General features: G+C 54.3%; 1 protein-coding gene across 3 annotated transcripts in view; it reads right to left on the bottom strand.

The window, feature by feature from the left end:
- Positions 1–10,564, bottom strand: part of SPNS2 (sphingolipid transporter 2) — a 37,650-nt gene extending 27,086 nt beyond the window's left edge. For 2 of the 3 annotated variants that reach the window (XR_003506666.1, XM_027516681.1), the window contains exon 1: positions 10,036–10,564. Coding sequence is in view for 2 of the 3 variants with exons in the window: in XM_027516681.1 (XP_027372482.1) it covers positions 10,036–10,405 (370 nt within the window). In the remaining variant the exon portion in view is untranslated. The remainder of the gene's footprint in view (positions 1–10,035) is intronic. The other variant, XM_027516680.1, reaches the window with a different exon arrangement.
- Between the last annotated feature and the right edge of the window lie 4,365 nt (positions 10,565–14,929).

The raw sequence follows: 14,929 nt of genomic DNA, 5'->3' as shown, positions 1-14,929 counted from the left end.
ACGACTCCACCACCTGGTCCACTCCCTAGGCCAGACACCGGGGAGTCGGCCACGAAACCCCCTCACCTCCCATGAATGGGTCCCAAGGATTCTCTCTCTTCATCTCCAACTGGTATCCTCCCTGGACTCCCTGCCTCCAGCCTCTCCCATCCACCCAGCACCCCTCAGGCAGCCTGATCACACAAGCACTTATCAGCTTCTTATTAAGTCCTGGGCTGGGGTTTCAGAGATCACAGACAGTCTCTGGACTCAAGGAGCTAAGGCTGTGGCCCAGCGGTTGTCAGCTCTGGCCAGGGCTCAGAGTCATCTAAGTTGTTGTTGGTTGGTTGCTCAGTCGTGTCCAATTCCTCGCGATCCCATGGACTGCAGCACACCAGGCTTCCCTGTCCTTCACTATCTTCTGGAGACCTAGGGGGTCTTCAAAACACACGGCCCCGGACCCTTGTGCATAATACTACTGCTAATGACAACAGTAATATGGGTGTTAACATGTACTCTGGGCTCACTACATGCCAGACACTCTTCTGAGAGTGGAACCAAATTATTAGCTCACTGAGCGTGGCTGCCGCACTAGGGTTTAGTGGCTTTGCATTACCACCCAAATTCAGCCCAGACTTCTCGCATTTGAGGCCTCCACGCTCCAGATCTGCACAATCACCCTGTCTAGAAGCGAAAGCCAGGAATCTATTAACACACTGTCCAGGTAGCTGGAAACCACTGGCCTGGGTGGTCTGAACCCCTGTGGCTTGCACATCATGGTCCACAGGACTCCAAAGCCTTGACACAGCCGTGCCCTCTTCCTGGGCTGTTCATCTCTACCTGTTAACCTCCACCTCATCCAGGGCCCAGATCCAAGCTCATTTCTACCAAGGTTCTTCCACCCCCCAGCTCCCTCCTTTGGGGCTCTTATTGAAGAGATGCCTGTAACCTTGAGGTACCCCCAGAGCTGGATGAAATCTGGCCTGACTCATCCATCTGGCTGGTCACAGATATTCACAGTGACTCCCCATCACTGCTGGCCCCTCAATCCCCCCCAGAGGAGCCAGGTCCAGAACCCAACCTGCTGACATCACTGAGTCCTCAAAAAGGCTGCGGTGTAAGAGGAAATCCACACTGATGTCAGGAGCCCCCAGTTCAGACCAGCCTCAGATGCAAGGTAGGGACGTGATCCCAAGGTCTCTTTCTGCCTCGTCATCCAGTGCAGTCCACCTTGCCTCTCTCAGAGTAGCAGGCAGCATAGCTGAATTCCTAGGCTCTGGGTTCAAATTCTGATTTTTCCACCTTTCCTGCTATGTGATCTCAGGCAAGTTATTTAACTTCTCTGTGTCAGTTTCCTCCTCTGTAACAAGGATTAATTTTTTAAATTAATTTTTATTATAGTATACTTGATTTACAATATCGTGTTAGTTTTAGGTGATACCAAAGTGAATCAGTTTATATATATATATATATATATATACACACACATATATCTCCACTCATTTTTAGATTATTTTCCCATATAGGTAGGTCATTATAGAGTATTGAATAGAGTTCTCTGTGCTATACAGTAGGTTCTTTTTAGTTACCTTTTTTATATATACTAGAGTATAGAAGGCAGTGGCACCCCACTCCAGTACTCTTGCCTGGAAAATCCCATGGACAGAGGAGCCTGGAAGGCTGCAGTCCATGGGGTCACTGAGGGTCAGACACGACTGAGCGACTTCACTTTCACTTTTCATTTTCATGCATTGGAGAAGGAAATGGCAACCCAGTCCAGTGTTCTTGCCTGGAGAATCCCAGGGACGGGGGAGCCTGGCGGGCTGCCGTCTATGGGGTCGCACAGAGTCGGACACGACTGAAGCGACTTAGCAGCAGCAGCAGCAGAGTATACATGTCAATCTCAATCTCCAAATTTATCCCTCCCCTTGCCTTTCCCCTTGGTAACAAACCATAAGTTTGTTTTCTCTATCTGTAACTCTATTTCTATTTTGCGGGTAAGTTCATTTGTACCATTTTTTTTAGATTCCACATATAAGCGATATCATATGATAGTTGTCTTTCTCTGTCTGATGCACTTCACTCAGCATAACAATCTTTAGGCCCGTCCATGTCGCTGCAAATGGTATTGTTTTGTTCTTTTCTGTGGCTGAGTAATATTCCTATATATATATATGTATGTATGTATGTATATCTATATACCATAACAAGAATAAATTTTAACATCTGCTTTATATAGTTCTTGTGAAGTTTAAATGGGTTAATCCTGTAAAATGCTTGGAATGGTGCTCAGCACACAGTAGGTAGTCAATAAATGCTATAAACCTTATAAACCCGATCATAGATCATTAACTCATGGGGCAAGAGTCCTGTCCTTGATCGGTTTCTGGAGAATGGGAAGCCCCATCTCAGTGTTTTTTTCTCCAAAATGGGGGCAGATGGCCGGTGCCGCTTGCCATTGGCCGGTCCCTCTTGGAGGGACCCTGGTCCCCTTTGGAGGCCTTACAGCTGGCTCAGTCTGGAAGTCTCACCCCTGCTACCGTACTGGGCCGTAGCTCCCGCCCCGGTAATTATAGGGGCCTGAGGGCCTGGCTCTGCTGACCTGGCTCTGAATGGCTCAGGCTAAGAAACCACAGCCTGGCCCCACCAGCACCCACCCCCTCCTTCCTGAGCCTGAAGGGACTGACCAAGGCAGTTCCTCAGCCAGGGACCCGGGCTGTCAAGAAAGCTCACTTCTACCTGCCCCAGAGTGTCCACAGGGCAAGACCCTCTCCCGATCCCCCAGGGACAAGCTGAGTGACCTCTGGGAGCATCTGGCCTCTATTCTGGGGCCCAGGTTGCCCATCTGAGAGTGACCCAGAATCCCTAGACATCCCTGCTGTGTCCATCCTAAATCTTAATCGAGTTTGTTTTATATACACTCTCCCTCCTATTCCCCACATCTGCCTAGAAATCTGGATCATCAATGTTAGGACAGCCTAGTGGTCATCTCTGCAGGGACCATGAGGATGGGGCCCCAGCTCCACAGTCTCAGCCTCTCCCTAGAAGACCTAGACTCCAAACTTGGCCCCTTAAAGAGCACCCATAACACCCCTCCCTACCCACAGCCCTGCCTGCAGACCCCGCCAGCCTGAGGAGAGCAGAGAGCCTTCCCCCAACACCCCACCCCATCCCCTACTCCCCACCAAGCCTCTCTGCCCAGAGTGGGCGGAGACAGGCAGCTGGGCCTCTGGCCTGTGGTTCTGGTCTATCATTTGGGGCCGGCTTTCCTGGAACCGGACTCAGCCTTAGCAATTTGGGGGCTTTGCAGGGCCACTCCTTTCCCACCTCAGCCTCTCCGGCCCTGTTCTGGCTCAAGGACTCCCAAGACCACCAGGGGCTGGGGACAAGGTGGTCACACCCTTATCGTGACCCATGGAGGGTGTGGCCTGTGTGGACACAGACCCAGGATAAGGCCAAGAATGTATGAGGGGAGAGAGGGTAGGGAGAGATAAGAGACCTCGGAACGGCATGGCTCAAGCCCACGAACCCTCAGCCGTCTCCCTGCATGTTGTGCAAGCGGGCTAAGGTGACCGGCGACACCCGCTGCCACTTCTCAGATGGAAAATTGAGATTCAGAAAACACCAGAAAAGAGGCTGCAGCCAGCCCCCTCTCAACATCCACACCAGCCACTCTCACCTGGGTGCTCCAAACAGTGTGTGACTAAGGAACAACACCCCACCCCAGGCACAGCCCTCTACAGTTTACAAAGCATAACTGTGCTCCTTGTGGTCAGAGATCCCATTTGGCAAGTTCATGCCGGGCAGGGAAAGGATCATGAAGACTCCACAACGGAGGGGTCGGGGAGCGGAGAAGACCCCAGCAAGGTCACCATGGAGGCAGAGAACTGAGGGCAAGGCGGGAGATGGGGCCCGCACCCCTAACCTCCAAACTCTGGCTAGTGCATCATTCTTGCTTCTTTCTCACTCTAAAAGAAGTGCTTCTGCCCTCAGCCATATCTTTACCTAGGGCTCCTTCCACCAACCCCTCAACCACCAAGAGAGGGCCAGGACCAGAGAGGACCAGCGTCCTGCTTCATCCCACCTGGCAGTGTGACCTGGGACCAGCCCTTCACCTCCAGTGCCCCACCTGCAGAAGAGGCAGAACCACCCCAGTGCCCTCCTGCATGTACAGGAGCCATTCTGCTCAGCATGGGGCCAGGCAGCCCCATTGTCAGGTCTGCGGGCAGGGCAGACAGGGACCACACTGACCACTGCCCCCACTTCCTTCCTGGAGACACGAGGCTTGTAGCTCATTGTGAGCCCTGGTCAGCACAAAAGGGCAGCACTGGCCACCACAAGAGAAGCCCCAGCCTCGGCCACAGGGGCCTATCCTGGTCCAGGGTCATCCAAACCTACGAGTGCCCAGAAGGATGGCCTTTGGGGTCAGGCCAGGCTGGGGCAACTCAATTCTGTCACATAGTCGGCCAACAAGAGCCAAGCCTATGCCCAGGCTCAGCAATCCTTGAGGCTGGAGGGAGACAGCTAGCCTATAACAGGGGTAGGTGCCATGATGGATGTGGGACAGAGTGGAGGGGACATAGGGAAGACTTCCAGGAAGGAGGGCAGAGGCACCACGGAGGCCCATCAGCAAAAACTTAAGTTTGGCCCCTGAAGCAACAGGGAAACAGACCTGGCTATCTTGGGAAAGGGAGATATAGGCAGAGCCGAAGTCCAGCAGGTGAGAGTCCCTGAGACCAAGTCACGTGCCCCATACTACCCTTGGGAGCAAGACCCTGACCACAGAAAAAGAGGAACAAAATCTTCTACTGTGGATTTAAGGCTCAGAGAGGGTCAGGATCTGCCTTAGGTCACACAGCAACTCTGACAAAGCCAGGAGCAGCCCAGGAGATGGTCAGGGCCCATGGGGAGCCCAGCCCCATGAGCCTGGGGATCAAGACAGTGTCTTCTTTGCCTCCTGTGCTCTCATCCCCTATCTACCCTCAGGATTTCAGGCCCCCACACCCAGGGCTTCCCTGGCGGCTCAGACGGTAAAGTGTCTGCCTGCAATGCAGGAGACTTGTGTTCAATCCCTGGGTTGGAAAGATCCCCTGGAGAAGGAAATGGCAACCCACTCCAGTACTCTTGCCTGGAAAATTCCATGGATGGAGGAGCCTGGTAGACTATAGTCCACGGGATCGCAAAGAGTTGGACACGGCCGAACAACTTCACTTCACACCCAGGCAGAAACAAAAGCCACTTCCAGTCAGGGAAGAGACATGAAACTCCTCTCTGAGCAACTCTGGCCCCGCAACCTCCCTCTCAGCCCAGGCTATACCCTGCAGCCTTCCTGCCCCATTCACAAAGGAGAAACAAATGCAGAGGCTGGGAGGGTCACTGGCCCTGAGTCCCAAACCAAGGTAGTGAGTTTCAAGGCACTTCTCTGACAGGTCAACTGCACAAAGGAGGTGCCAACAGATCCAACCAGAAGGTGCCTAAGAAGGAAAAAGGAGCTTGAAAATGGGCTGCTAGTGGTTAGTCACTGGGGTGCTGGCATTCCAGGCTGGCCCAGCGGTGCACCTGGACACTGACCTATCAGACAGGCATTCTGGAATGTGGCCCTGGGACACCCCGCCCTGCAGACATTACGTAGTGCTGACTTGGTGGTGACCAAGGCAGGGCCACTCAAGAGGTCAAACGAAGCCACCTGAGGGGGGAGGGCGGGAGTGGCGTTGATAATCCTTATCCACAGAGATAGCCACAGAGCATGGGGACTGACCTGGCTTCTACACACTCAGGTGACACTGCAGAAGGTCCGGAGCCTCCGTTCCCCTAAGTGTTAGCTCTGGACAGATTCAACAAAGCAGACAAAAAAAAGAAAAAGAGCCAAGAGCCCATGCTTGGCGGCTCTTCCTGCACCCAGCTCAGGTGTTTGGGGAAGCCCCCAGTCCCTGCCAGGCCTGCATTCCAGGCTGGGTCCCTGTACTCCTCTCTCCTGGGTTTGTGTTAGTGAGCGGTTGCCATGGATACCGGTCTCAGCTTCTTTGGCAGAAAAGACTCCCCCAGGGCAGGGCTCTGCCTCTCCTCCTCACCAGCCCCTGCTCCACCCGATTTCAAGTGCCTGGTCTGCCAAGGGGCTGGATCAAAGGGAAGGAAACTGGGTCTCAGGAAGGGAACAGGTGCCCCCAGAGAAGTTAGGGGAGAATAGTCCCCTAACTCTCAAATAGTCATTCAGCAACCATAAACAGGGCCATGCCAACTCCTTCTTGCTGGGCCTGGTTCCAGGAAAAGAATGCTGCCTCCTACATCCTCAGCTCTGCTTCTCTTCTATAGATGGAAGAATGGAAGCCGGGGGCACAGGCTTCTCAGGCACCATGGTGCTGTGCTGGTAAGGTGAGACTCAGGACCCTCAAATGAGAGGCTCCACCCCTTCTCCTGACCTGGCAGCCACAAGTGGGCTCAGAATGGAGAGTGAGTGGCTGCCAGGCTGGTAGGGGCCTTGGGAGTGGGAGCCGTGTGCCCTAGGGGAGCTCAAACTGCTGCTGTTGAACTGAGCTGAAATTCATCTGCCTGGAGGGCTTCAGCCCTGGCCAGCGGAGTCTCCAGTTTTCCAGGTCAGAAGCAGGGGTGGCATGCTCTGTCCTGCCCTGGAGAGAAGACCACACTGGAGGGTTCTGATCCTGCTCCTCCCTACCATGTGACCTTGGGTAAATGCCAGCTCTCTCCCAGCATCCACGTCCCCATCCACCCAGGCAGGTGGAGGGCAGGGTTAAGAGATAGCTTCTGGGCTACATCAGTTCCATCCAACTGAAGCAACGCTCAGTAAGAAAAGCCAGAGTGGGAGCCTGGCCCTTCTCACCTGCTTCTGAGGCCTGCTGCCCTCAGGGGGTTCTCATGGGGAGGAGGAGGAGGAGGAGAAGCCGTAATTAGCTCGATCACCCCGTGGCGGTGGCGCTGGGAATGCCAGGATGGAGGCAGAACCTACTGGAGTTCCCAGGATGGTGAAGAAGCGGGGGATTTGCCAAGGAATCCTAAAAGGAACTGTGAGAAAGTGAGAAATAGGAGGGCACAATGATTGGGCGGCCACAGCTTGGGCAGAGCCATGGAAGAGCAAGGAAAAGTGAAGATCTCCTAGGAGTCTGGCCTTGTCCTGGGCATAAGAGACATTCTCAGTTACACTACAACCCTGGGAGGTAGAGGGGAGGAAGTGATCAGCCGGAACCCAGGCGACATCCTCAAGGTCACACGGCTGGGAATTTGAAGAGCCTGGACGTGAACTCTGGCATCAAAGACTCTAGACCTTCGTTATCCATCATGGTGGCCCCAAGCTACTACGGCTTTTGGGAACCTGAAATACAGCTAGTCTAAACTGACCCGTGCTATAAATGCAAAATACACTGAGTTTTGAAACTCAGTATGAAAAGTAGGCAAACTATCCCATCAACAGCTTCTATGTTGATGATGTTGGATACAGTGAGTGGAATAAAATGTTCATTCATTTCATCTAGTCTTTTTACTTTTTTAAATGTGGCTCGTAGAACATGTTAAATTATATTCGTGGTTTGCCTTATATTTCTTTTGGACCAAGCTGGTCTATTCCATGAAAACAGAAATGCACAGGATGAATTGAAAGGAAGAGTGTGGGAACTCTCCCATTTTTTTTTCTTTTTTTTTGATGGGGGAGCCAGGGCCAGATGGTGAGATTTTCAGGGATCAGGTGGGTGCAAATATCCAAGATGACTGAGCCATGGACTGTCAGCATCGCCTCATCTGTCCCAGCTGGACAGTCAGCAACAGGTGGACTGAAGCCTGAGATGACCATTCCCCTGTGATCCCCCCAAACCGCCCCCAACCTCCCAAGACACATCAAGCCATAGTAGTTGCCATAGAGACAGTAAATCTTCCTGAAAACTGAACTTGGCAACAAGGGGGTGGTGGTAGGAGAATGACAGTAAAGAGAGAGGGAGGGAGCAGGCTCATCCGGAGAGGAAATCTGTGTGTGCTGTGTGCTGGGGGCAGGGTGGAGCAGGAGCTCCCGGCCCTCCCTGGCGGGACAGAAGGGGATGCACAGCTCAGACAGTGTTTGCACAGAGCTTTCAGGACCTTCCTCCCTACTGCTCCACTCCCTGTTACCAATTTACCAAAAGTTTCCTATCTTATTCTCCCATTCTGACTCTGGGACCCCTGTGGGGGTGGGGGCAGATAGGTACCAGCCCTCCTTGATCCCACCCTCCCACCTCAGCCAGTAAACAGAGTCGGTTTCCCTAAGAATGTTAGAGTGTGGGTCGGGTGGGGGTGGGGGGTGGTCTGAGGCCTGAAAAGAGAAGTTGGTGTGACAGAGCCAGAAGCAGGCCATTCACTGACCAGCTGAGAGGGGAGGAACCAGGTAGATGGATTTAGATGGAATGCCAGTTTTGTCGTGCCCTCTCTGAGCCATTGTGGACAAAGGCCTTGGTTTGCTCATCTGTGGACAGAAGTTGACTATCCGCAGGTCTGCCCCCCAGCGTCCACCCCCCCGCCCGTGTTCTCTGACTTCTCCCCACTTTTGGGTGGCACCTAAGCTCCCAGGTCCCAGGCAGGATGGCACATGCATGAGATGGGCTGGTGTGCTTGGATGGTGCTGACTACTCCAGCTCACCAGACCAAGTAAGAGTCCCCTGGGGACAGCTCGTCCCAGAAATTGGTGCCAGGGGTACCCCCTTTCAACTCCCCACAGAGAGGAACAGAGAGATAAAAGATTTTGAAAGTGGGAGTCGGGGAAGGCAGAAGCCTCTGCTCTCCAAGCACTTGACACAAAACCCCATTCAACAGACAGGGAGACTGAGTCCTGGCAAAGGGGACCCAGGTGGCATTATATTTTATGGTTTAGGCCAGGATTCGCTTCTCGTCACGGGCACAAAGTTCTCTGTAGAGTCTATCCAAAAAAAAAAATTTTTTTTTTTGTAGTTGCAGATTTTACTAAACTGTGGTTAGGCAGGTTCTGGGGCCAGCGGGCCAGGATGTCAGGGATCCAGTCACTAGTCTCCTATGGCAGAGAGCCCCCACATGCAAGTCTGGCCCAAGTCCTTTTCTCTTAAGGCTGCACCATTCCCACCCAGGAGCAGCTCAATTTAGGGAAAAGTCCCTGCTCACAGACCCCTGAGAACTGGGGGAGGGAAGCCAGCAGATTAGAATTCCCAGAAGGCTCTTTCATCCCCAGAGGGTCCCACCTCAGAACGGGGAAGAGACCTAAACACTAACTAAGACCGGCCCAAGGTCACACACCAAGCACAGAAGAGCAGATTCCGGGCGAGAACTCAGTTGTTCTATCGAACCCTAATCCCTCCCTGAGGAGGCTGGCTCCCGGAGACGCTCACAGAGGACTAGGCAGTCCCTCTCCTGCCCCAGTGGCCTGCGCCCTACCCCAGGCCCCAAGCGACAGAGAAGAGAGGGAAGAGTCTTCAGGCCTCTAGCCAGGGCCAGCTGCAAACCGCATCCTGGGTCCCCAGGCGCCGCGGACCCGCCCCGCCCCTCCCTCCACTCCCCGCAGCCCCAAGCCTTTGTCAGCCACGCGCTCACACGCTCACACACACACATCCGCGCCGCCCGCGAGCACACACTTGGTCTCCTCTGGCGCACACCCGCAAGGGGCGCGCGCACTCGCGGCACGCACGCAGGGGAGTGGAGGCGGCGGAGGAAGGAAGGAACTGACCGGCTACGGACGGACAGACCGCCTGGGCTGGGGGAAGGGGAGGAGAGGCCCAGGAATCTGAGGCTGGGGCGGGAGGGGTCGCGAAGGCCAGAACGCAGAGAGACGCAAAGGAGACTCTCGCAGAAGAGGACAACGGATGGGACGTCAAGGGCTGGCGGGGACGCGCGGGCTACTCCAGGGGTGGGGACTCCCCCTACCCCTGGCCCGGGGGGTGCGGGGGCGGTCCCAGGATTGGATCAGTAGGTCTTGGGGGCATCATTTGCCCAGTGGTACCTGAGGCGAAGACCCTTAGGGACCCCACGAAAGGCTTGGATATAGGGGGCCTGCCCCGGGGTACCTCCAGGCAGAGGGTCCTGGTACTCGGACTGGGTGGGGCACTCGCTCACCTGCTACGGTGTACCTGTCCAGGTAGTTGAGCACGTTGCCCAAGCTGAGGATGGCGGCGGCTGCCCCCCGCCCGCGGCCCAAGCTGGCTGGTTTGGGCTGCTGCGCGCCCGGGCCCTTGACAGCCGCTGCGCAGCCAGGAGTGCTGGGGGTGCTGGGGGGTCCGGAAGGGGCCCGTCTCACGCTGCCCGACAGCGTCTGCACCTCATCGTCCGCGGTCGCGACTCCAGCGGCGCCCGCTGCCCGCGCCCCGCAGCAACCGCCACCGCCGACCCCTCGCTGCGCCCCCCGGCGCCGGCGCCTCCGCTCCGAGTCCGCCTCCTCCTCCTCCGCGCCGCCCGCCGCCGCCGAGGCGCATTCCAGGCACATCATGCCGGCCGGGATCGGGGCGGCGGGGGGCGCGGGGGGCGCGGGGCCCAGCTTGGGCCCACTCAGTGCGTGTGTGCGCCGAGGAGCCGCCGCTGCACCATCCCGGCCGGGCCCCGTCGGCTCCTGCGCTCCGGCCCCGGCTGCAGCGCTGCCACCGTTTCAGCCCGATGCGCCGCGGTCGCCGCCGCCGCCGCTCTGACAGCTGCGGCCCGGCCCCGCCCACCAGGCCCTTGCCCAATCAGCCCCAGGCTCGAACCACAGCCCCGCCCCACACGTGCTGCCCCCGGGGGGCGGAGAGGGGGCCGGGCCGCAGAGCCCCTCCCGCCCGACGGGGGCGCAGTCATGCTGGAGCCGCGCGGCCGCCGAGGCTGGCGAGGACCCGGAGGGGTTTGTGGGGAACCACGGAGCTAGGGGCCGCGTGCGGGAAGTAGGACTCCCTGGCACCCACTCAGTGCCCTCCCTCTCCACCCCCTACCGCAGCGGAGAGTCTGGGGGACAGTTGGGGGGCTGGAGCTCAGGGCATGTGGACATCTTGGAGAGAGGGTCTCAGATGGTTAAATCAGGAGCGCGGGTGGGAGAGCCCGTGACCGCTCCAGCAGCTACGCACCCGCCATGATTTAATCAGTTCAGGGAGGGCTACTGTAAGAACCGAGAAGCATGATTGGTGGGGGTTTTGGTCCAGGGCTCCACCAGACACAGAAGGTTATGTCGCCCACCTCCCCATGGAAACTCAGATCCAGCCCCCAGCCTCCCCCTGGACCCATTCCTGTGTGCACACCGAGACCCTACCCATGCTCCACAGAGAGGCAGCCCCTGGCAGGGAGAGACAGGGCTCCAACTGGGACACCTTGGAAACAGGGCATTAAAAGGGGGCCTTGTCCCCTGAGGGCCCAGTAACCGCAAGCATCAGGCTTCAGCAGCGCATGACAAAGCCCTGAATGGGAGACAGGAAGCTGGGCCCTAACTCAGTTCTGCCCTGGTGTGTGGCATGACCCTAGACAAGAACCCTAACTGGTGTCAGTTTCTCTCTCTGGGGGTAGATAGGAGGATAGGCTTTAGATGGTCTGGAAGTCCCCCAGGTTCTCCCTTGGAGGGGCAGGGAGCCCCATCCCCTGTGGAGAGTGTCGGGTTAGCTTCTGTATTCGGGATTACATTCTCCACTGTCACGCATCTCAGAGGTGCTGTGGTTCTGGTAAGCTCCGTCCCCCGTTCATGAGTTTGCAGCTTTGATTGAAAAGAAAATCCTGTACAAAGGGCTGAGGACAGAATGGTAGACTGAGACAGAGCCTGGGGAACCAGAATTATGTCCTGTGTTCCACATACAGGTTCCAGGGCCCAGAGATGACCCCACCATGGACGTGCAGCTAGCAGGTGCCAGAGTTGGCACTGACCTGGGGTTGGTGCAATACCTGGGCTGGGAGCTCAGTTCCCACCGCAGGCTGCTCCAGATCCCACATCCATGGGCAGGTGCATCTCGTGAAGGTGGCGGCCACAGTGAGTCATGGCACAGGCAACGGGTGATGCAGCACAAGGCAGCCCTCCCCACGTCCGCCCCACTGTCTCTTGTGAGCAGAGTTAATCCCCAAGCTGGTGTTTCTTGGCGCCTTCGAGGTGTGTTTTAAATTCTGCGAAGTGACTAAAAATATGCATCGTCGTGTTGGGTATGAATGACTGTGACAAGAGGGTTAGGAAAACATTTCATTCTGAAAGTTCTTGTGCTGCCTCTTTCCAGCTTGCTGAGTGCAGGCCTGCAAAGCTGGATTCGGGAAGTTCCACTGGGTGGCCCAGAATGGCAGGTGATCAAACAGGAAAGGACAGACCTAGGAGCTCTGTGGGGTTGGGACTGAGCCCTGGCACTGACCTTCATAATGGTGTGATGATGCCAGGTAGAGGATAGGGCCCAGCCGGAGGATGTGGCCAGCTGTGGGACTGTTGGCAGAAGGCAGAACCATGGCTCTAAGCCCAACACCATGGTCCCCTTCCCACTCCCCCAAATTCCTCATCCTTTCAGCCACAGCCCTGCCCAGGGAGCAGTTTTAGCTCTTAACCAGAGAGAGAGACCCAAGGAAGAAAAGTAATATACCTAAAGTCACATACCTAGTAAATGATGAAGTAAAAGTGTTAAGTTGTACAGTCGTGTCTAACTCTGTGACCCTATGAACTGTAGCCCACAAGACTCCTCTGTCCATTGGATTCTCCAGGCAAGAATACTGGAGTGGGTAGCCATTCCCTTCTCCAGGGGATGTTCCCGACCCAGGGGTGAACTCTGGGTCTCCTGCATTGTAGGCAGATTTTTTACTATCTGAGCCACCAAGGAAGCCCAGTAAATGATGAGGCTTGAACTAAACCTTGAGAGTAGGGTGTGTCTACCCTCTAATCCAGTGTTTCCTCTACTGCCCCACGGGAATGGGGGCAGTAGCCTCTCTTAGCTTCTCCAGGACAGAGCTTCCTCATCAACATAATGGGAGGCTGAAGTCAATGATGGCTAAAGGGCATTCTAATATTCATTAAGTTTAGACCATAATTTCAAAACAAATAGGGCACAGGACATTAGTGGTCCATGTCCCAAGGGTGAGTATATTTGGGAAATGGTGAGGTAAACATAGAGAATTAGGTTCCCTCACTGAGGAACTTTTCAGAGCCTTTAATCTGAGAGTGTACATTGGGAGTCTCCCATAGGGAGGTATAGGCTGCCATCTCCCCATGTGTATGAGGCCACAGAACATCTTGGAAGATGACCACGGCTTTGCAGAACACACTCAGAGAAATACTGGCTCCCCTACATCTGCTAGCTGGGAGCTCAGTCCAGCTCGTCTCTGCCTGTCTCCCTACACGGGAGTGTCTCCAGTGCTCAGCCTGTCTCCTCCCTGCTCACGTGGCACACCCTCCCTTGGCAGCCTCTCACTCATTCTTGGGCTTTCAACAATTACCCACATCCCTAGGACATCCCTCCCTCCATCTTTAGATGTGACCTCATCTCCAAACAGTAGGTCTATATGCAGTTTCCTGCACATTCCCCCCAAGACACCCCCAGCACCTTAAACTCAGCACATCCAAGACTGAACTCTTCACCTTTCCCCTCAACCTGCTCCCACCCAGTATCATTTATCTCTGACAAATAGCAGCAGCATCCACCTTGTTACCAAGCAGGAAACCTAGAAGCCATTTGGGACTCCTCCTTCAACTCCCACTTTTAGGGCCCATTCCCTTTTTTCTTAATATATTCAAATGTCTTCATTGCTCACGGACTTAGCTCTAACCTTTCATGTCTCACTTGGACCCTTTTAAAGCTCAACAACACCTGTTCCAACATTCCCCTCCAGTCTTTTCTTCATATTTCTTGCCATAATTTTCTAAGTCACACATACAACCCTATCATTACCTTGCATAAAACCTTTCCATGGCTCTCCACTACTATAAGACTAAAAATATCTAAGTTCCTATCTATGAAACAGAAACAGATGCACAGATATAGAGAACAGGCTTGTGGTTGCCAAGGGGCTGAGGGGGTGAGAGAGGGATGGAGTGGGAGTTTGGGATTAGCAGATGCAAACTATCATATATAGAATGGATACACAACAAGGTCTTACTGTATATCTTATACTAAACCATAATGGAAAAGAACATGAAGTATATATATATATATATATATATATATATATATATACACATACATACATACATACATGTATATGTATAACTGAATCACTTTTCTGTACAGCAGAAATTAACATGATAGTGTAAATCAACTATACTTCAATAAATTTTTTAAAAAATATCAAAGTTCCCTAACATGATCTCCAATAATCCTTCATGACCCATGCCAATCTCCAGCCTCAGATCCTACTGCCCATCTCTCAAAATTACACTCATCCATACTGAAAATGGAGCTCCCTAGACTCACTCATAGTTGCGATACTTTCTGGAGCTCAGAGGAGTGGCAGGAATTGGGAGCAATCGTCTCTAGTTGCCCCCTACCCTCAACACAAAAGTCTTGTCCTGGTAATACAATGATGGTTCAGGACCACGGAGAGCGCCACCTAGGCAACCCCCTCCCCTGGCTTTTTGGTCTGGTTCTGCCTAGCTCACTCCTCCCACTCGTCCTTCAGAAACCCAGCACAGACACGACTTCCTCCAGGAAGCCCTCCCTGACCTACTTATTGAAATTGTCATTTCCTCTAGGCTACTTGAGTACCCTGTGTACCCCTCCATCGCACCAAACTCATTGTGCTGATTATGTTTGTACATCAGTCCCCCGCTCCCCTCCACCAGCCCAACAACAGATCGTGAGCCTTGAGGGTTCAAACGCTATCTGATTCATCTCCATAGTCCAGGGCAGAGGAGGTGGCTCAGAGAATGTTTGTTGAGTGAATGAGTAAATGACATTTAGCAGGCGCAACTCAGGAAGTGCGTGCTGATTTGCATCATGTATCTGTTCTTCGTGATTCAGAAACCAGCCAGATCCCTCTCCTGACCTCTCTGAGAAAGGCATTTTCTCCCTCTTTGACTCCACCCTCCATTAGCTTC

Source organism: Bos indicus x Bos taurus, chromosome 19, assembly GCF_003369695.1.
Source record: "Bos indicus x Bos taurus breed Angus x Brahman F1 hybrid chromosome 19, Bos_hybrid_MaternalHap_v2.0, whole genome shotgun sequence".
NCBI classification, from domain to species: domain Eukaryota; kingdom Metazoa; phylum Chordata; class Mammalia; order Artiodactyla; family Bovidae; genus Bos; species Bos indicus x Bos taurus.
The sequence above is the reverse complement of the archived record's forward strand: the minus strand, read 5'-3'. Positions and strand labels throughout refer to the sequence as shown.